The following is a 23,323-nucleotide window of genomic DNA, read 5'->3' on the forward strand; positions in this document are numbered from 1 at the left end:
AGGCAGAGAACAGATTACAGACAGAGAAGTGGGAATAAGCCTGGCATCATCAGGGAACAGCATGAATTCCTCTAGCTGGAGTGGCACTGGTGGGAAGGAGAATGATGGGAGATGAGGTAGGAAAGGCAGGTAGGGCAAGCGTTTGGAGGGAAAGACACTGAGGATGTGGAACAAGGGAGCAGCCAGGATCCGACAGGATTTCAAGCCACAGGGCTGGATGAGATGGCCCCAGAAGAGAGTGGAGCTACAGGATGGAAGAAGTTTCAAGATGGTGCCTTGGGAACACCAACATGTAGGGCTCAGAGTGACAGAAAGAGCCTACGAAGGTGACTGAGAAGGAGTCAAGAGGAAAGGGCAAGAGGAAAGCAGGAGTGTGGGCTGTTCCCCAAGTTGGGTGAGGAATGGGTCTCACTTTGGGATGCTTTCCACATCTAGGGACCTGGCATCTGTTTTCTCTAGTCTACCCGCTGTATATGGATGACCATCTGGCCTGTGAGGGGACAAGTAGGACAAACAACAATCATGTTGCAACCAATCCTCAGCTCTCTTCTGAAATAATGAAAGATATCAATACTCAGTGAGGCTATGGATGTGTAGAGCCTGGTGCTGTGTGCAATGCACACACGTGTGTACACATGTGAAAACTCTCTGAAGCAGGGGTCCTCACCTTTGGCTGTACTTTAAATCACGGACACTTGGGCCCCAGATAAGGAGCTCTGAATCTCTGAGGGCAGGGCCCAGGTATCAGTGTACTTCATATATTCATTGAACAAACATCATCTCTACATTATGCTCAAGGCACAAAATCAGTAATTTCAGTATGCCTCTAGCAGCCTACAGTTCTAGAAGAGGATCTTGATAATTGGGTTAAGTCCCATAAAAGGTATCAATGCAAGGAGCACTGAGCAGAGAGTGGCTGACTTTAGGGAATCAGTGAAGGCTTTCCAGAGGAGATGACAATAGACTTACATTTCTTATTTTTTTTAGAAAGATTTATTTATTTATTCATGAGAGACACACACACACAGAGGCAGAGGCATAGGCAGAGGGAGAAGTAGGCTCCTCACAGGAAGCCCGATGTGGGACTCAATCCTAGATTCTGGGGTCATGCCCTGACCCAAAGGCAGATGCTCAACCACTGAGCCAGCCATTCAGGCATCCCACAGAGTGACATTTCTAAAGCAAAGTAGGAATTTTCCAGACAGAATAGATGAGGCCATGATCCATAATGTTTGGAAACAAAGTGTCTGCTAAAAGGAGAGCCCACATAACCATGAAAAAATAGATATTAGGTTACTTGTAAATTTAAAGAATTATAGAGATGCTGAGATGTTGAAGACCACCTGGTCATACTACTCCTTTTGCAGATGTGAGAACTGAGACCCAGGCAGAAGTGACTTGTTCACAAATTGCCCACTGAATTCAAGGTGGAGTCAGAACAAGGACTCAAGTCTTTGGCCATACTGCCTAGTGTCTTTTATTTAGCAATTATTATCAGCAAATAGCTATGTTTTCCTGATGTGCTAAAATTTTATTGACTCGTTCATGAAGCAAATATTGATTGAGCATGCTCACTATATTCAGCACTGTGCTGTATGCTGGGGATACTGTAGGTAAGTCCGACCGGCAGGATCCTTCCTTCATTATGGTATAGTGGTGTGAAGATGAACTACCTATGCTCTAGGTTTGGGCTTCCTGGATGCCTCTAGTTCTTAAATCTTGTGTAAGTGATTTAACTTCTTAGTCTCCCCATCTATAAAATGGGCTACCTATCTCACAAAGCTGTGGTGAGACTAAATAATACTGTGCATGCAAACAGCGGTGTGCTGGTGAAGGTTTAACAATTGGCTCTCCAGGGAAAAGTGGTGGGAAAGGAGCGGTAGGGTTGGTAGTGTTTGCTGATTTCCATGGTGCAAATACTCTGACTATGGTTGATTTCAAGCTACCAGTATGACACCAACTGGCTCACAAAATTTCTGAAAATTTAACAACTTGCTGTCACAAACTAATAGAAGCCCTAGAACACCCTCTTTGTGTAAGCACTTGGGATAGAAAACGACTGTATCTTATTATTCAAAAGTATTTATTATTAATAATTTTTTATGATTACTTATCAGGATTGCTACCATGGAAACTTTTGCTATCAGGGTTATTACTGTGGAAACTTGAACAAGTAATTACAAATGTGCTGAGTACCAAAAAGCAGTTGTATAGGATGCTGGGAAAATACACTTGGGAAATTGAACCCTCTTAAACTGAGATAATGGGGAAGGCTAAGAACAGTCCAAACACAAGAAACAGAATATACGAAGACCTTGGGGTGAGAAAAAACATGGGACATATATGATGGCTACTATGAACAGGGTAGAAAGAATGAGTTAAAGAGAGGTTGGCCTCAAGCTGGAAGAGAGAGTTGGGACCTGCTTGATTGGCTCTACCCCAGGTGCCATGGGGAGCTATTGGAATATTTTAAAGCTGAGGAGTGCCATGATCAGATTTGCCTTTTAAAAGATTGTTCTGGCTGACTTGTAGAGAATGACTTGGAGGCCAGGGTGGATTCAAGGAGGTCGGTTGGAGGCCAGTATGGTGGCCCCAGCCAGAAATGATGGCAACTTGGACCAGAGTACTGGTAGTGGGAAAAGGCAGAAGGGGATGGAATCTAGGAGGTAGCATTGGCAGCACTTGATGATTGATTGGATGGGGTGAAAGTTGGGGAAAGGAGGGGAGGAGATGCCTCTCAGGTTTCAGGTTTGAAAAATTGGGTGGGTATAGTGTAGAAAGTGATTTTTAAAAAGGTATAAAGTGCTAAGGGAGTTCAGAGGAAGGACAAAATACTTCCAGCTGGTGGAGAGGTGGGAAGATTTAATATCGTAAAGATGTCAATTAATGAATAAATTTAACACAATGCCAATCAAAGTACCAACAAAATGTTTGGGGAAACTTTACAAGAGTTCACCTGGAAAAATAAAGGTGCTAAAATAGGACCCCTCAATTTGAAAAATGAGAGGGCCATGCCCTACCAGACTTAAAACCTATTTTAAGTTTCAGTAATTAGAAGAATATGGGGCTTTGGAGGAACATATAGAAATGTTATTCAACGGAGGAGAACATTAAAAAATAAACAGGTTTTGTACACATGAATAGTATAAATACCTAAACATGTATATAGGTGAGGAGCCATCTCAGTCAATGTGGAAAAGATGGAATGTTTAGCAAGTGGTATTGGATGAGCTAGTTAATCATCAAAAAAAAAGTTAGATAGCTAATTTCTTATTATAAACTAAAACATTTGAATTAGATATTTTTATTAAAAATCTACACATTTCAAAATATTATTATTATAATCTGGAACCTTGCTAACCTTGACTCTAAGGCAACCATCAAGCATAAATCTATGATTACATAACAAGAAAAAATTTTTTTTCTTAAGATTTTATTTATTTAATCATGAGAGGCACAGAAAGAAGGGCAGAGACATAGGCAGAGGGAAAAGCAAGCCCTGTGGGGAGCCCGATGTGGGATTCAATCTCAGGACCTCGGGATCACACCCTGAGCCAAAGACAGACATTTAAACGCTGAGTGACTCAGGCATCCCAACAAGAAAAATTTTGCATGTCAAGGTGAGGGTCATTAAATCAAAAGGAAATGGACAAACTGAGAACATAGTCATTACATGTGACATATTCTCTTACGTATAGAAAGATTTATCCATTTGTTCAGCAAAAGTTTATGTAATGCCTATATTTGTCAGCAACTGTGTTATGCATTATAGATAAAAGAGATGAATGTTAGATATCTCGCAAATTAAAGAGAAAAAGAAAGATATGTAAATTAAAAGCTAGCAAGGATATCGGGAGTTAATTCAGGAAGGAATACAATTTAGCAGTAAACATTCTTAAAAATCCCAATCATATTAATAATCAAATACATGCAAATTAAGGGAGCTACGGGATAACATCGCCCCCCCCCCCATCAAGTTGGCAAAGATTTCTTTTTTAACAAATGAAAATACCCAAGTTGGCAAAATTGACAGAAAGTGGAGACTTCCTAACATACTACTGTAGGAGGATAGATGGCTCTGGGAGAGTATCTTGATGGTACTAGCTTTAAAAATGTATATACCCTTTGACCCAACAATTCTACTTTTTGGAATGTATACTTAGGAAATAACTGAGTTTGCCTGAGGGCTGTTCATTAGAGCAGTGTTTATGGTAGTGAAAAATTGAAAACATCCTTAGTGTCCATTAGGGGACTCATTAAATAAACAATGAACCATCCTTACACTGAAATACTTTTTAGACATTAAAAGTAGTGCTGTGAATGGATATTTAGTTCCATGAAAGAAATCTGTGATATAGGTTTAAAAAGAGCTTAAAAACTATATGCACAGTATAGTCCAGTCTGATTTATATACATATGAAAAAAGAACAGTTGTGTAAAAAACCCTAGTAAGATACAGAAACCTGCATATGAAAGTGTTAACAATGGTGGTTTCTAGGTGTTGGTATTGTTATTATTATTAGTTTCAATTTTTGCTTACTTATATTTATTACTTTCTGAAAAAAATTAAGGAATTTTTAATTAGTAATGAAATAAAATATGGTGTAAAACATTAATGTTCCACATATTGAAATACTGAAATAGCAAACATTGGTAAACTTGATTCTTTAGGTACAAAAAGAGTGTTTCCAGCCAGGGAAGCAGTGAGGCTTCTTCCAGAAGACTGCTTTGGAGAAAGAAGGACCATGGGAGGCAGTTAAGGGTGAGGAGGGTGGGGACAAGTTGTTTATTCTTCCACAAACAGAGAAGAGAGTAAATATATAAACGTTGTTCAGGCTGGCTCGGGAGGCTGGTCACTCTCTCTAAAAACCTCCACCTGAGGTTACTGAGCCAAATGTGACTCAGGTTGGTAGAGACAAGTGGCTAATGTTACTCATGAAGGGGCCCAGGCGCTACAGGAAAATGAATCCGTGATCTCTTGACTTGCCCACTCAATGAGCAGCCACCATTAGAAACCTTAGTCCAATAGCTGGACAGGCAGTGGCTTCCCTAGGTGTCTGGAGGTGGGGCTGCTCTGCCTCAGAACGGAGGCCTACCTATGGTGAGCCTGGATAATCCTGGCCTTCTCCTTGGGGGGAGGGGGTGGGAGTGACCGGCAGAGAGCTCATGGACTTCCAGCCAGTCTCCTCCTGAGCTGCATATTCTGGCCTCAGAATGTGCTCGGCTACAGAATAGTGTGTTGGAAAGCACTATAGGCCTAGACAAAGTACTCAGCTCCAGTGGTCAGGTGGAAAATGTCATCTTGATTCCCAAGAAAAGAAAACCTTGAGAAGTCTAGAGAGCTTTCATGGGGACCACCAGCAGTAGGGTGACATCCAAGAGGAGGATGCACTAGATTCAGCCAGAAGACGTGCTTTCAGATGCTGGCTGTGGCATCAATGACTTGTTTGACCTTTTGATAAGTCACCTAACCTCCCTGAACCTCATTTTCTTCATCTGTAAAGCTCTGGTACTAATTATACTATTACCCATAGGTGTTTCCCTAATTTGGCTGAGTATGAGAATCATGCTTGGCTCCATTCCAGACATACCAAATCATATTCTTTTGAGAGGGTCTTAGAATCTGTATTTTAAACAAAGAAATGAGTTTGAGGAACCTGAGTCCTGCTCATCAGGCTGTTGTGGAGACTCTGGCTGGTAAAGCTCTCTGCATGTGGGGCAGTTCTTATGAGACTGAGTCATTGCACTGTGAACACAATAATATTTACTCTTAGGTGGAACTTTCTAGGAGACTCAAAAAACAGGAGGTGGGAAAGGAGACTCTGAGGTCCAACCATTGGTGGTTCCTGTGTCCAAGGATACACCTCCATAATAAACCCAAGCCTATTAGATGTAACTTACCTGGTATAATTAGCCAAAATGCAGTAATCAGCTCCCCATGGTTGTTGCTGCCAAGTACAGCATAAACAACATCAGGGCTCTGAAAAACAACACATTTTCTTCACACATGTGACTTTGCAGGTCTATTTTCCTCCAACCATGGTTTGCTAAAGTACAGCTTGCTGCTGCAGAACTGAGAAATCCACGTGAGAATATAGCTCCTCGGGAAAGGTCCGATTGCCTCTATCTGCTTAGAGACCTATGCCAGCCAGGCTCAGAGAGGAGAAGAGCCTCTACTTTCCTCACAGATCTTTCCACAGAGAACTGGCAGGGCAGAAAAATAATCCTGGGAGGGGCACCCAGTGGGATCATGGTTACTGGTTGCACAGGTCTTTCTGGGCTGTTTTGAAGATGCGGAAAGAGAAAATCTGAAGGCATGCACTTGGGGGTGGAATGGCCATTGTTTATAATGATTAAATCTGGACCAGCCACAGAAACCAGTGTAAAGTCATGATGCATGTGGCCGATGGCAGGTCACTGAGCATACGGGCGTAGATGAGCAAAGCTTTTCAGTGTTATTACTATGGCTCTTTGCAGAATCTGGTCTAAACATTCGATTGCTGGTTAGGAAGTCTCCTGTAAGTTCTAGCATCGGATAGAACTAGTAAGAAAAAAATGGTAATACTAATTGAGGAGGTATGGCCAGGCTCTGTCTCATGAGTTCATGTCATCACTGCCTTTTCTCACTGTGATGGTTCTTTTAGTATCTCGACTTTATAGATAAGAATCCTTCTGCCTGAGGTCACCAAGTTAGGTGAAGTCCTAGCTGTCTAATTCGAAAGCTGCATTCTGAACCGTGATATGTGTGCTACTTACCATCCTGTGGTAGCTTCACAGAAGATATTACACCAAGGCCATCTGTTTGGCTTCATCCAATAGTTTTACCTGAAAATGCCAATGGCCTTGGCTCTCTGGCTGTTACTGTGAGGAATTGCACAGGAGACAAGCCTGGGCAGTGAGCATGGAGGCAGCTCGGAGATTGCCTTGCCCGTACCCTGGTGCTCCACATTGCAAAGTGGGATGTTCCTGTACCACATGATGTGATAGGATGAGAACCTATGAATACTTCGAATTCCAGCGAAGTCATAGAAACTATCCTGTCCATGAATAACTGGAGTTGTGGAAGGCAAAGGAGTACCAAGACCCACTTTGTTATTAAGAGAGAACTTAGCCTGGGGGTGGAAGGCAATGACCGGGTATAGAAGCCTAGATCTGAGCCCCAACTTTCCTGCAAATCACTTAACTGTTCTGCACCTCAGTTTTCTAACTGAACAAACAGGAACAAATCTCCCTGGGAAAATGAAATGGTATAGGTATGCAAGCGCATACTTTTTATAGAAATATAAAAATATAAGTCCGATTCACTGCTGTCAGCTTTTGGCAGACAGACATACACCTTCTGGGATGAGTTCTAGGTGGCTTTGCCCTCATCACTGTTGGATCAAGGGTGGGCTTTTTCATGTTTTCCTTTTGGTAAGAGTGAATTCTTCTTGAAAGAACTACTACACCATGCCCTTAATATCTGGGTCTGGATTAGATATCCAGATTTTGTAGACAGAGAAGGCCAAGGTGGCCTGAGAACATGGCTCTGCAGGTAGAGTGAAGGGAAGATGGGTTTTCAATGGAGGACAAAAGGAGCAAAAGACACTGACTTGGCCCAGGTGAGCCCAGGCACACATGGAGGAGCTGCTTGTTGAGGTGTGTGGTTGAACTTAGAAGCTGCCAAATGAGAATTAATGGAGACGCTGAGAAACCAAAGAATTCATGTCAACTAACCCCTTCCCCCAGAGGACTTCTTAAGTTTGTACTTTAGCATGACCAAATGCATTTGATCACCTACCCCTGGTCATTATTTGGGAGAAAATGTTAATAAGAAAATGGCCAAGAACAGGCAGTAGTTGGGAGAAGAAATGGGAGGCCTAGATTTTTCTACAAACTTCCAGTCTCCTCCCTGAGGCTTGGTGTGTGGTGTGGGGTCCTCTTTTCATAAAGCTGCATTGCACAGATGTGCAAGCAGGATTGCAAATGTTAATAGCCTATCCAACTTCACATTTCTTTTTTTTTTTCTTATAGCATTACCCTGAAAAAAAAAAATCCCATTTAAGAAATGAATCTGATTTTGAGTTAAAAATACCCAATTCAGACATCAAATACTGGCCCGAGTACAATTGTTCCCTGTTCACACTGGAAACAGGTTGAATCAATAGCCCTCCTGGTAGCCTGTAGTTTTACTGAGGTCGCCTCTACCCTCACCTCTTGTGAAATTCGGATCTATCATTCAGCTGAGTCTGAAGAATGATGTCTCCGTTGGAAGCCCCAGAATAGGGGGCTGTTGTTTCACTGGAGACATCCCCCAGCCCCTTAATGGCCTGGTGCTCTCGGCTATAATATTCTAAATACACATTACAGAGAGCATAAGCATATTCATAACTGCTCCATTGTGGCATTTAGATTTACCCTTGAAATTTATCTTTAATTTTTACAGTTGTCTCCTTAACCATGTATATTATTCCCTTCTTCAAACAATCTGTCTTCCCGCTGCAGTTTTTCTTGAAACCAAAGCATAATTAAATATTAAATTAATATTTCATTTTAAATTAAATATAAAAGGCTTCAGTCTAATCTTTCACTTGTGCACCGCTGGTTCTCACCTCGTATTCTTGTTCCTGTAACCACAAAGGCAGGTACCACCTCTTAATAATGTGTTCCTATATTATCTTTGTCCCTTTTTTTTTAATTGGTGACATGGAACTTTTGCTATGTTGAAACAGATGGATATAGAGGAAGATTTCAATGTAGCAAAGGCTAACAATGACATCACATCATTCAACATCCTATGGGTTCAACCCTACCCATCTCTGCTTCTCCAAGAAGTTCACTGCACCAAATAGATGAATCCTATAGAATCATATAAGCAAGAGCTCACAAGGGATCTTAGAGACCATTTAGCTCAACCTTTTGTCTTTGCAGAATGATAAACCAAAGTCCACCTGGCCTTGAAGGTGGGAATGGTTATTGGGACCTAAAACAGATCCCATGCCGGACCAACTTGACTATCAAATGCTGTGAAAAAAAATTTTTAACTTGGGAGCATTAAGATGTTAGTTAAATGTAGGCTCTACATGTTGGACATGAGCAGTAGGGCAGAAGGTAGATGCTTGGACAACAAAAATGGGAGGAAGTGCTGGGAGAGACATAGGTACTAAAATCAAAGCACAAAGAAGTCAGACCTCACAGACTCAATATGTAAGCTCAAGGCTCTTTAAAGACATGGACACTGAAGGGAAGGCAGAATGGAGAAGTCTTAGAGGTCACATGAAAGCAAGAGCTCATCTCTGTGTATCTGAATTCCTCCCCATGCTAGGTTGCTCTACACCTTCCTGACCTGCCAAGAGAGTAACTACCTTTGACCAAAGCCACAGGGAAGGTATTCCTGATGTATGTTTTCCCCTTTGCTTGCACATCAGAGGTTATCTTCTGATCTGGTGTTTGTCTGGCAGTCACATTACATAGATTTTAGGTTTCTTAAGTAGGATCCTTTACCATTGTTTTCTTTATTATTGGAGAAGGATAATATTTCAAGTCAGGATTGGAAAGATTCTCTAGTTCTGTGGGCTAGACCCCTCAGAGGACCACAAACTCTATACGTATCTGATAAAAGTGAAGATCCTTTGCTGCAGATGCATGCACATATGTGAAGACATACAGCTAGGCCCAGACTTTTAGAATTTTCTTGGCCTCTTAATGGCCATCCATACACTCCATGATGATCCTAGGCTCCAATTGGAGACTTAGTTACCACTGAGGAAAGCTGAAACCCAGGCCAACATCCCAGAGCAACAGCCAAACTGATCACTTGAATCTTCCCTCACCTCATCAGCTTATTTGTCTCTTCTCAAATTTCCACAAAGGATTTGGATCAACCTTCGATGCTGCCATTTTGTGATGTGTACTGCCATTGGTTGGCATAAATGACCTCCAACCTGCAGTGTCAGTGCAGTCTTTTTCAGGGTTGACCAGCATTCTAACAAAGAGTCCCTTTTCCATATTAGCCAGTGTCCCCTATATTTTTGGGAAACAGAAGTAGAGGCATAAGCTAGGGTAAGCATTATCTGGTCTCTGTGCCTTCTCTTAAGGGAAGAAAAAAATCATATAGAATTTATACATCTCGCCAACCCTTTGGGAAAATTAATATTGAACACCAGCCAGTTTCTTTTTTTTAATGAGTGGTTCCCAGTAGATATTTTTAGTTAAATACTATTTACTTATAAAATAAAACCTTTACACATTGCTTAAAGTTTATATCTATTTGCTGGGTCCAAGATATGTAAGTAACCTCATATATTATACCCATAATCAAAATGAGAAATGACACATAAGATCCAGGCTCTCAGGAGAAATATTATGAAATCTCAAGGTATTGATGAAAGTTTTTCCAAGGCTGATCCAAATGGGATTTAGATTCTGTGGCAGTTGAAATGTGTATTATTAAACTCCTTAAGCAAACCCGAATGACTCCCAGTGGAGGATTAAGACATTCTATGTATAGCAAAGACGAAATTCTCATGTCTGAGTTTTCTCTATTGAATTCCCCCTTGATTAGCTTCTGTAATATTTAACTTCATGCCATGCCATAATTATTTAATAAAAGGTAAATATAAATTATATTTCAGTGGGGATATGACCTTTTACCTTAATGTTATGTTACTAAAGAAAGACATAGATAAATAGAGCCTATAGATCGAAGCATATTTTTAATTTACTCTATTTTTGCCTAGCTAGCACTTCTCTGTGTCCCTGTCAGCCGAGAGGTTGGCAGCACTTCACAGCACCCCCGCACTCCATGTGGTAGGAGAGGTTGTAAATTCACACTGATGATGGCGGTTAATGATCTGGTTGGCCCTTTGAGGCAGTCTTGGTGCTGGTGTTGGGCACCTCATTAGCTAATTGAGGTTTGCTTGGCTCACACCAGGCCTGAAATGTCAGAGAACACCCAGGGAGGTGGGGCGGGGAGGAAGCTGGAATTCAATACGAGGCTAACATGTAGAACGCAAAAACAACTGGTCAGTTGGGAAGCCAGTGTGGAACCAAAGTAAAAGTTGTCCAATCCGATTTCGACGTGTCTAAGGCTGAAAACTGGAGGAATTGACCGACTTTGCTTCTTATGGTTTGGTGGTGACTCAACAGTTTCCACTTTATGATTTGTACTTCAAAAGTGCACTTGATTAAATGAAATTGTGTGTGCACACACATGTGATTTTTTCCTGTCTGTATCGACAATGATTTAAAAAAAATTTTTTTATTATTGTCTTCTCATCAGACATATACAACCCATTCCAGAGTTTGTGCTATGAAGTCTGGCAGGGCCTGCCAAAAAACACTCAACATCAGAAATCGATGAGTATGCCTCACCTGCTTACTCAGTTTAAAAGATGAATAGTTAACCCAGTATGGTCAAGAGAGTCTTCTATTTCTGATTTGGGTGGGGAGTGAGAGGGGCTGGGCAGGCAAGATAAACTTGACATTACCCTTGTGTGCTGGTGGTTTCCTATCTAATGGCAAGAACAGTGGGTACAAATATGTAAGCAATTCTGTGCAAGAGAAACCACCATCTACATCCCACTCTGTGTACTGATTAAAGCCTGGCTTTAGAGAATTTGTCTGCAAGTGGCAGGAAGGACAAAGTATAACGAGATTAGTGCTGGTCATGGGGGGATCCCTGGAGCTCTAGAGAAGGGGGAGTGAAAGCTCTCCTGGGAGAGTAGCTCTGCAAATGGGAAGAGGGTATGAGGATAGTGGTGGGGACAACAGGGACCTTCAAAGGGCTAGATTTTCTACCTCAGGGAGCAATCCCTGACTTTATAGCAAATGTATTGTGAGCACACCCATATCTGCAATTTCCATTGTCTCCATATAAGATCAGTACCCTAGGTAACAAAATGGTACGTATCTGAAAAAAGGCAAGAAAATGATTGATTTAGAGCATTTTGTCACTAGGTCTGTTTGCCCTGCAGCAGCGGGCAGCTGTTTGTGTTTGCTGATTGATACCAAATGGAGCCTTCTCTCACACTCTGTGATTGAGAAGTCAGGCAACCTGGCAGGGCTTTACTTCCCAGCTCTGCTGCCCTTTGCTTGGAGCTTGAGAGGAAGCATGGGGAGGGGTGGAAGCAGAAGATGGCACGGCCACTTCTCAACACTCTCTCTGCTCCTCACCAGCTCCCGCCCAGTAATTGAGTGCAGAGGGGTAGCCTTTGACCCACGCAGCTGTTGGCATATCTAGACAGGGCTTGGAACAACATTTCTATTTCAGCAGCAAAGGTTGAGAGAACAGGCCTAGGAGTTGGAGAAACCAGGGTACAAATCCCACCTTTACTCCAGGAACTGCATTGAAAATAGAGGTAAAACCCAAATAGTGGGATTATAATGAGGATTAAATGAGCTACCGTGTATAAAGCTAGCATTGTGACTGTGATATAGCAAGCCTTTGGTAAATTCTAACAGTGGCAGTAACGACTTTCATTATTGAATATTGTAGCCACTAAAAATACTGTTATTAAAGAGAAAGGCTTCAAAAATTGCTGATGTTATAATGCTAAGTGGGGAAAAAAGTTTACAGAATAATTCCAATTATACACACATCTATTCCTACATATGTTTCTGGGTAAAACGGTAATTTGAGTCCAAGTGTTTAATCTGCCTCCAGCCCCAGAATATATCAGAGGATATTTTCAAGAAAATAAAAAAATAATGGCAATCTAGTATTCACATCTGAAGCAAGCCTGGTGTCATGAATATGCCAGAACTTTTGTGCTGGTGTTCATGTGTGTGCAGAGTTGTGTTGGAGGATGTGTGAAACCTGGAGATGTTATTCCCCTCTAGGCCTCCTCTGTCCCCACTCCCCACCTCAAAGGGTAAGAACAAGCATCACAGGCAGAAACTTGACCTTGATTCAAGAAGAATATACTTATCTGTGGTGTATCTTCAGAAGTTGTCATTTACATGTTAGGAAGACAGAAAGATATTCTCTTATTTCAAGGGCTTGGACAGAATTCAACTCTTATTGTTACTGATATAACCTGACTGCTGGAGAATTGAACCAGTGAAGAACCTAAGAATAGAAAAGTTTGGGGCTCCTGGGTGGCTCAGTCAGTTAAGTATCTACCTTTAGCTGGGGTCATAATCTCAGGGTCCTGGGATCAAGCCGCACATAAGGCTCTCTGCTCAGTGGGGAGTCTGCTTCTCCCTTTCCCTCAGCCACTACCCCTGCCACTCATTCTCTCTCTCTCTCATGCTCTCTCAAATCAATCAATAAATAAAGTCTCAAAAAAAAAAAAGAATAGAAAAATTATGCTATCACAGGACTACTGGTCAGCAGAGAAAGCAGTTAAGTTAGAGTATTTCAATTATTGTTAATGTAAATGTGAAAATTGATCTAAAAGATACAGATCGGGGATCCCTGGGTGGCTCAGCGGTTTAGCGCCTGCCTTCAGTCCAGGGTGTGATCCTGGAGTCCCGGGATTGAGTCCCACATCGGGCTCCCTGCGTGGAGCCTGCTTCTCCCTCTGCCTGTGTCTCTGTTTCTCTCTCTCTCTCTCTCTCTCTCTCTCTCTGTCTCTCTCATAAATAAATAAATAAATAAAATCTTTAAAAAAATAAATAAAAGATACAGATCATAAAAAGTCTAAAGATAGTAATATTAGCTGAAGATGACAAATGAACAACCAAAATGTAAATGTGGAAAGTGTGAGGTATGGAAATTAAAGGTGGGCAAAATTCCTTATACGTGGAGGGGCTTACCAGACTCAAATAATAAAAAGGTAATATTTTTAGAGAAATCTAAAAGTACTGCTTTAAATTAAAATAGGATGTGTATCTTTCTCATTGCTAGAGAAAAATATATTCATTAAAAGACTATCAGAGGGATCCCTGGGTGGCGCAGCGGTTTGGCACCTGCCTTTGGCCCAGGGCGCGATCCTGGAGACCCGGGATCGAATCCCACATCGGGCTCCCGGTGCATGGAGCCTGCTTCTCCCTCTGCCTATGTCTCTGCCTCTCTCTCTCTCTCTGTGACTATCATAAATAAATAAAAAAAAATTAAAAAAAATTAAAAAAAAGACTATCAGAAAAAAAAGACTATCAGAAATAAAAGTAGAATGTGGAAGGATAAATTTAGAGTAGCTATTATATATATAATATGTTAAATAATATGGTCAAAAAGATACATTAAATAATGCATTTAAAGCATTACACATGGGACACAGAAAACACTTGTATGTATTAATTCACAGAAAACTTAAATTCCAAAGACAGATATTCTGCAGGATACCTTTTTGAATACAATGCAAATAACTGGAATAAATAGTTAATTAATACCCAGGCATCTCAAAATTTTAGGATATTCTCTTTGGAACAAAAGGAAGACAAAATTAGAAATATGATTATTCAAAAAGTTGCAACAAAGCAGGGCTTGGAGGGGGAGAACCATAAATAGGAGATTAGAAATTTTAAATATACAATGTAGAATCTGTGCTAAAACATTTAAAATTTTGATAAAATGCATGAGTTTTCTAGAAAAATACAAATAATATCAAGAAATAAAGAAAAAAATCTAAGGTTTCTGATTGACAATCTGTTGGATGATGACTATTTACTCAAAGTCATGTAAGCTTGGGGTATCTTGGGTGGGAGGAGTCTATGGACCCATCCCCATGGAAATTTCCAGCCAGTATTTGGATAGACAATGTGGAATCTTGGGCAAGCTCTCTGGATTGGAGATAAAGATTTGTGATAGTTAGCACGTAGCTTGACATGGAAATCAGAGGGACACTGATGAAGTAGACAAGCGAGAATGGATTGCCAAACAGAAGACTGGCTTGGCAACAGGTGTGAAGAGCAGCAGTGATTACAAGATGGAGGAAGACCAGTCCTCAAAGTGGGCTGAGATGGCTTAGCTAGGGAGGTAGGAGGGAAACACAGCAGTGCACATTCAGGAAAGGTGATGGGTGGAAGAATTTCCAGCAGGAGAGTATTTCCAATGTCATAACTTATGTTTATGATAAGAATGGAAAAATTCTGGGGCACCTGAGTGAATCCATCAGTTAAGCAACTGACTCTTGGTTTTGGCTCAGGACATGATCTCAGGGTCAGGCTCTGTGCTCAGTGGGGAGTCTGCTTGGGATTCTCTCCTTCTCCTTCTGCCCTTCTGTACCCTCTCTCTCTCTCTCAAATAGATAAATCTTTAAAAAAACAAAAAAGAATGGAAAAGTTCCTCTTGCTTTGGCTAAAATGTTGTTGGTGACTTTGACAAGAGATATTTCACAGGGTTCTTTCAAACTTTTAGTCAAGAGAAAATATCCATGTTGTATAAATCTTATAGAGCACAGGATAAAATATAGAAGTGTCTCAATTTATTTTTCAAAGCTGGTATAAAATAAAAATCAACCAGAAGCTGGCCAATACCATGCACACAATCCCAATTATTAATATGGACACATAAACCCCAGCAACAGTAACAGTAACTGATATTTGTTGAGTACTCAGTACATGCTAGGCACTATTCTCAGTAACTTAATTGATTTTAATCCTCACACTAGGAATGTTAAGAAAATATTAACAAATTCAGAAATATACTAAGCAAGTTATATACCACATCCATGACTAGAATTTTAATTGGGAAATATTGGGAAATCTATAAGATATAATATAAATTGGTCAAATAATAAAATTCATTGACTGTAATTTCCTAAAACTCTAATAAGTCCTGGTAAAAATCCTTATTGGAGCATGAACACTAATTTGATGGTGAAATATTAGTGTCATTTCCATTCAGAGAAAAACAGGAAGGAATATCCACCATCATCCACGTTCTTAGACAGTTTGGGACATTTTAGCCAACACAAGAATAGGATTAAAGAGCTTAATGGAATTAATATATAGGCAAAATGATCATTATACATAGATGCTGTGAATGTGTAATCCTAAGAATAAACAGAAATAATTCATGACATCTGTCAGGGTTAGGTTACAAAATGACATAGCTACCATTGGTTAAGAACTTTTATGTGCCAAGAACTGTGCTGGGGGCATTATATAAATGGTTTCATTTAATTTTGACAGCAAACCCATAAGATGGACTTTAAACATAAACTTACAGAAATTAATAGTAGATGGAATTCAAACCCATGATCTATTTGACTCTTAAACTGATACTCGTAATGTCTATGCCATATACCGCCACCCTCAGACGCTGCCTGCACAGACATATAAAAACCAAAAGTGTTTCTAGGCACTAGTAAAACTCTTAGAAAATGTGATGAGAGAATCATATTTACAAGAAAATGATAAAAAGTGAAATGCATAGCAAAAAACAAAAATGAAAAATAAAAAACTTATTACCAAGATGATGAGCAGTACACATCTTACTTGTAGACCTAAAGGAGAAGAATTCATATATGTTTGTATATGTATATGCAAAGACACACACGAAATACTTATGTATGTATATGTGCATGCGTACTTATCATGGAATTGGGATGGTCTTTCTACATATGATATCTAAGGACAAATTGGAATATGATACTGTAACATGGTAACAGAGTGTTAAAAAGATTAATATGTAAAGTGTTTTTACAAGTAGAAAAAGTAAATAACTAATCCCCAATAGGAAAGAGTGCAGAAAGTATTAACAAGCAATTCATAAAAGAAAAAATTAAAATGATCAGTAAGTATAAGAAAAAGCTCTTCAATCTCACGGATGAATAATCAAATAGAAGTGACCACGTGCATTGCTGGAGGGAGTATGAGTTTGTACATTCTTCTGAGAAGTGTTCGACAGGTTGTGTGTTAGTCTTTAAATATAAATCATAGTTTTTGGTCCAGTAATTCTAATTCTTGGAATTTTCTAATTGAAATCATTAAAGCTATACACAGTGGATAATTATTGCTCTGATTCTTATAATAGTGAGAAATTAAGGATTACATTAAATGCCAAACATTAGGAAGCCATTTAAATAAATTATAGACCATGTCATGGAAAAATATGCAGGAATTTTAAATAATGTTATAAAAGAATAATTAATAACCTGGGGAAAAGTTTGATATATTGTTAAATGATAAAAAGTAGGTTATGTAACAGTGTGAATAGGATGTCTGAATAATTTTAAGTATGTGTGTGTGTTTAAATCTGGAAAGATATAAGCAAAAACGTTAACCCAGTTCATCTCTAAAATGGTGAGGGTATGATGATTGTATTTTTACTTCCACATTTAAATTTGTTTATAATTCTTTTAAACAAAAGGTGTTGCTTTGATACTTAGAATAACAGCAACGAAAATTCATAAAACATATGTGCAAAAAGGAAGATTAAAAAGGAAGTACACCCTCCTGTGTTTCCCACTGCCTAATGGGAGTGCAGGTGGTTATTATTTTATTCTTTGCATCTTTTTTCTTTACTTTGATCATGCATTAATTTTGAAACTACAAAATTTAAATAACAGACTTTTAAAAAGTCAAGGAAGAGAGGAAGGAGAAAGAAAGGAATCGACTCCAAAAACTCTAGCAGAGTAGAAATGCCGAGTGATGTCATTCATTCATTCCCTCCCTCACTCATTTAACAATTTGCTGATGCTAAGTGCTAAGCACCTACTATGTGCCAGGTGCTGCCTTCCACAATGAGAACACAGTGGCAAAACAAAGCAAGTACAAATCCTCATTCTGTGGCACTTTCAGCTTACTGTGAAGCCTGACATCAAATGAATGTACATGTAGCAAACTCTAATTGCAATTCTGAAAGTGTATTATGCGTAAGAACGGGGCTTTATGAGAATAAACTCACAGAAGGTTTGTAAATATACAAATGTAAATATTTGAGAGAATAAAAAAAGTGATAATTAGGAGAATTAATATATGGTGAAGGTATATTTGGGAAAGAGAATGGAGAAGAAGCATGTAAGGGTAGTTTATTGTTTTCATAAAAAACTGGGATATGATTGATTGTTTAATATTTTTGATTATTTGAGAGAGAGCAGAGAATTCTAAGTTGTGTGCACTTAAGGCAGCAATAATAAAACAAGTGTAATCATGCTGACATTTTGAAGTACCATTCTAATGCAAAGACATTAAACTACTATGAATCCCAAACTTAAAAATGTGAATTGACCAAAGTCACATGTATCTATAACTAACTGTATGCATTATGTATCAATTCTCAGATAATATCAGAACCACTCTATTGCTGGTGGAAGACTTAATTAGAAGATTTGTTTATGGCCATGAAACATACTCAAAAAAGGGAACTTTTATTTTTCAGCATTAAATGAACCCACCATAGACTATGGCTTCCAGAGACTGCAGAAGGTCATCCCGAGGCATCCCGGGGATCCAGAGAGATTAGCTAAGGTAAAAAACACTTTGGAAATTGATAGGTGAAAACCTTATTATGGGATTTTAGCAAACTTGGACGGAGCCAGCAAATTCAGTCCCTTTAAAATTACATTAGGCCCTGACATTTGGCTAAGTTTTAGATACAAAATACATATAAAATATCTACTAACTCTGAGATATGCTGTGATTAATATCTGAGAGAATATGAAATCTGAAAATTTGGTCCTATAAAATAGATACATTACAAGTATCCAGCTTATAAAACATTGCCAACTCTATGAAAATAACTAATTGCATACTGGCTTAAAAGTGTAAGTTCCCACTCCTTTGTATTTGAATATAATTTTATTCACCCATAATGGCAGGGACACATTAATCCACAGTCAGGTATTTATCGAGGGACTAGTCTGTTTATAATAGGTATTTAGTGAAGTGAAAAATGCCTCCATATAAAATTTCTATGAAATGTATCGCTTTTAAGTGAACTTGCTTATGACGATTATATCATGAATCTAGCCCATTATTCTAGCTTTCTTTATTGAAAAATACATTAATTTTTTAGGTATTCAATTAATGAGATGTTATTAAATTTTAACATCTACATTTGCATTTTGAGTACACACATTACAATATGCCATGTTCTCTTTTCTGTACGGTGAGTAAAATTCAAGTACCACATTTGCTTCTACATCACACCTTTATTTTCCTCTTGGAAAAATCCCCAGCCCTACCATTAACTTAGATGATATCTGGAAAGTAGGTTAATAGCAATTTAAAAGGCTGTTAAAAACAGGAGGTGGAAAAGACAAAATGAGACGAAAGGGATTACTGATTACTAATTCTCTCTGGTTAAAGTGAACAGGGGGAAATATTATTGAAAGAATTCATCTTTATTAGAATAAAATTTTGCAGAAGGCACTGCCAAGATAATTTCAGTATTATGAACAACTCTTTGGCAAGCAGCTAAACTCAGGTCAGTCAATCATTTTAAGAATTTTTGGTTAATTAGTGTACCAGATTTTTTAATGGAATGGTCTGAAAGTTTTTAATGGCACTTCCATGACATTATTAATTTTAACCAACCCCACCTTCAATCTGGCCGTTTTTTGTTTTGGTGGCACAATCATGTATGGAGCCATTTTATCTCGATGAATTCCATGTAGATACATATTTATAGAGGGATTTTTATGTATGGTTATACTCTGCCTGTCAAACCAAATATAGGACCTCTTAGCCAGTTATTTATATTTTAGGGAGGATGTCTGGACTTTTTATTTTTATACATCATTTTCCTTTGAGTTTGCCATTTGGGAGTTTTACCTTTGCTTATACCTCACCCTTTCTGCTCTTTTTTTAGGAAATGCTATTGAAAAGAGCTGCAGATCTAGTGGAGGCCCTCTATGGCACCCCACACAATAACCAGGTTAGATGCTCACATCTTACATTCTGTTGAGTCTGACTCTTCGTGCTGGATAAAAATGCTCACCTCAACCTGCCATTTTGTAGGACATCATTCTGAAGCGAGCTGCAGACATTGCCGAAGCCCTGTACAGCGTCCCCAGGAATCCCAGCCAGATCCCAGCTCTCTCCAGCTCTCCGGCTCACAGTGGCATGATGGGCATCAATTCGTATGGCACCCAGCTTGGGGTCAGCATCTCAGAGTCAACACAGGGAAATAATCAAGGTACTACCTTTCTCAGAGTCAAATTTCAAAACATCTTATTCATTTAAAAAGTTGGTTCTGCTTGAGCAGAGGGCAGGTAAAGCTTGTTTCTTATACCATCAAAAAAGCATGTCCGCAGATAAGCAGTGCAATCATATATTGGATTATCTCAATATGATAGGTGGTGTTTTGTGAAATTTGGGGCTTTTTTTGGGGGGGGGTCCCAGGTAAAATCTCTTTAATTGCAAATATTTAAGGCTAAGATGAACTGTTATTTACTTAGAAGGGTTTTGACTTCCTGAAACTAGACTTACAGGTATAATTTGACTACAATGTGCCCTTCTGCTATTGTGATTATCAGCTTGAATAGTGGAAGCAAGCTGAGTCATTGCCATTGCCATTTGTAATGCATGACCCTTTCTTCCTAGTTGCCCAGGAAAAGCGGTTCTGCTATCTAGTGACTTCTGTTTGTGTATGGTCTCATATACAAATGCAGAGCAACACACTTTATAGTTAACTGTGCCTTTTACATGGAAGCATATTGCATAAAGATTTTTGTCACTGAGGTTGATTTTATTAAGGTGCTAAGTTGATCACAAATCATCTTTTTAAAAGGAATACTTTTCCTAATGTTGCCCCTAACCTTGGGATAGTTTTATTTCCAATTTCATTCATTCATTGGAAGAGAATTCCTCATTCTCAATTCTCATGCTCAGGGTAAGTTTTTCTTACAGAAGAGTGGGTATGGACATATGATTGCCTTTATTTTTCTTCCAAATTGAGGTCATTTCCTAAGTAGCTTTAGAGACTGTTATCCAAAGTGGGTTATTTCAGGATAGGTTAGGTGACGTCTCCATGCTGGGGTTTCAGAAGCCTGGGGAAGACTCATGGTCCCTTCCCCATCCCTCCCACAGACCAGATCTCCCTGTACTCAATTGCTGATGCTTCCAAATCTTTGGTCAAAGAATAGCACATTTAGATGAACTTAACAATTTTTAAATAAAGATATTCCCCACCCCTACTCAGGGCATGGTAACAATCTTGAACTAACATTTCCAAAGGTATGATCTGTGGAGTACGAGTGGCTCTTGAGATGTTTTTAGGGTGCCTTTAGCTCACCATTCCCAGAAAAGATACAGTGGTGTGCTAAATTTGGGAAACACTAGGATGGAAAAGTTAAACTTTTTTTTTTATTATTCTCTAAGCCCATATGTTTGCCAGTCTTCAAGGAATGGCTACAGTATACAACATCCGCCAAGCTTTACTTGACCATAGAATATTTTCCTCAGTGATACCCATAGGGCTCTCATGTGTTAGGAAGATTAGTCATCACTCCTTGGGGGGTGAGCTGGAGATGTTGACCACAAATGGGAACAAAGAGGAAGGAGGGACTGTCAGGGACATGGCCTTTTGTAGGATGGGGAAGGGAGGTGGGGTATAAAAGCTGAAGAGAGGAAAATGCACTTTCTACCTCTGCATAGGGGTGGTTTGGGGATGTTCTATAGTCTGGGAACCCTGTGAGCCATGCCACCATATTTGTTCTGTGTTGGATGTGTGTGCCAGTTCACCTATCTGGGCTTCTTCCTTGTTGTCCAGGGTACATCCGCAACACAAGCAGCATCTCTCCGCGGGGCTACTCTTCCAGCTCCACCCCCCAGCAGTCTAACTACAGCACCTCCAGTAACAGCATGAATGGCTACAGCAATGTCCCCATGGCTAACCTGGGCGTCCCAGGGTCACCAGGATTTCTAAACGGCTCCCCTACTGGCTCCCCTTATGGAAGTAAGTGCCCTTTCCATCTATGTGGCTGTCCTTGTGTCTCTGTCCCTGGGTTTTACTCTTCAGCCTTTTGAGGGAGAGTGACATCCCTACACCTTACTGACTTGTAGAGGAGTAGCCCAATTTCTGAAGGAAATGTCCTTCCTGCCTTTTGTTCTTTTCTCTTAGCTAGACTTTGATGTACTTGGTTGCTCAAAGCCTTCTGAAGGAAAGAAAAGGAGTGAAACTATTTGCTTTTTACAAAGAAAGGGAGATGAGGCTTGGGTGGATGTGGAGTGAGGAACAAAGATTCCATTTCAGTTAGCATCGTGCACACTCTTCATTAGGTACTTTCAGATGTAATGTTTTCTTTAATCCTCTTAAGAATTTTGTCCTTATTGTGGGTGAGGAGGTTTAGGTGCACAGCAGTTAATTTATCTAAGATCACACTGCTAGGATAGAGCAGGGCCATCATTTGAATGCAGAATTTGTGGCTTGGTTATTTTGTGTGTCACATCATGCTCCCGTGTCACTTTTTTACATGGCCCTCCCCTCCTTGTATACTAAGAGATGGAATTTAGCTGCTCATGAGACAGACCTCTTAATCCTAATCTGGGTTAGCTAGATCTCCTAGGGGGTTATGAAAACTCACTGCGGTTGCTTTGAGGGCTAAGAAGCCCGAGAGAGTATGTGTCTTCAAACCTACCTAGGGAATGAATACTTCAGGCCAGGGCAGAAGCCACAAAGTCACCATGGTGAGTCTGTGTGAATGAGTGGAATGTTCTTGAAATGCTGGCTATTGTTGCAAAACTCTAGAGCAGACCCTCTGTTCACCCAGAGTGGTTCCCCCATGCCAAAACCAAGGACAAGTCAAGGCCAGCACATAGCCATTTCCACCGCATCTCAGGAAGTGACATGCCAAGGATCTGGAGGCTGCCTTTCTCAGCCTTGTTGATTCTCTGGGAACACACACCCATGAGTTATTTCTGGGTTATCTGTTCACTTCATTACCCTCAAGAATCTACTCAACGGAATAAGGACATAGTAGCCAAATAGCAGAGGTAGTAGCCAAATAGCAGAGGTTGGTTCTTCTACTACAACTAAAATCTTGTTGCTGCAAAGACATGAATTCTGTGTTGTGTCATGTCGGATAGCCCAGATCAATTAGATTAGAGTGGTCTAAAGAGTTTTGATCAGGAATGGATGCTGTATTTTGTCAAATGCTTTCTCTGCATCTAATGAGAGGATAGAGTGGTCTAGATGAACAAATTCTTGCTTTCTTGATTTATTTCTTTACTTATTTTTACCTTATCTTGTTCCAAAAATGTTTTGGGGGATATTAATAGTGTGATGAGTGTTATGAAAGTATAAAATAACAACTGTAAGACACTGAAATAAAAGAAAAAATATGGATAGGAAAATTAGATGAATCCAACGACTAGTCTGGATGCCATTTAGCATATTCGAGGCAGCCATTCACTTGGTTTAGAGACTTACAAGATGGGAAAGCAAAGAGAGAAGCACAATTTGTTATAAGATTTTATATCCACACACTTTTTTTTAATAGTTCAGGAGAAATAT

General features: G+C 39.7%; 1 protein-coding gene across 2 annotated transcripts in view; it reads left to right on the forward strand.

Moving 5' to 3' along the window:
* The window catches only part of EBF2 (EBF transcription factor 2), a 191,498-nt gene that overhangs the window by 153,940 nt on the left and 14,235 nt on the right, over nucleotides 1-23,323 (forward strand). For both annotated transcript variants that reach the window (XM_077868794.1, XM_077868795.1), the window contains exons 11-14: nucleotides 18,248-18,336; nucleotides 19,679-19,744; nucleotides 19,828-20,005; nucleotides 21,581-21,766. In XM_077868794.1, the coding sequence (XP_077724920.1) occupies nucleotides 18,248-18,336; nucleotides 19,679-19,744; nucleotides 19,828-20,005; nucleotides 21,581-21,766 (519 nt within the window). The remainder of the gene's footprint in view (nucleotides 1-18,247; nucleotides 18,337-19,678; nucleotides 19,745-19,827; nucleotides 20,006-21,580; nucleotides 21,767-23,323) is intronic.

Source organism: Canis aureus, chromosome 24 (assembly GCF_053574225.1).
Source record: "Canis aureus isolate CA01 chromosome 24, VMU_Caureus_v.1.0, whole genome shotgun sequence".
Lineage (NCBI taxonomy): Eukaryota > Metazoa > Chordata > Mammalia > Carnivora > Canidae > Canis > Canis aureus.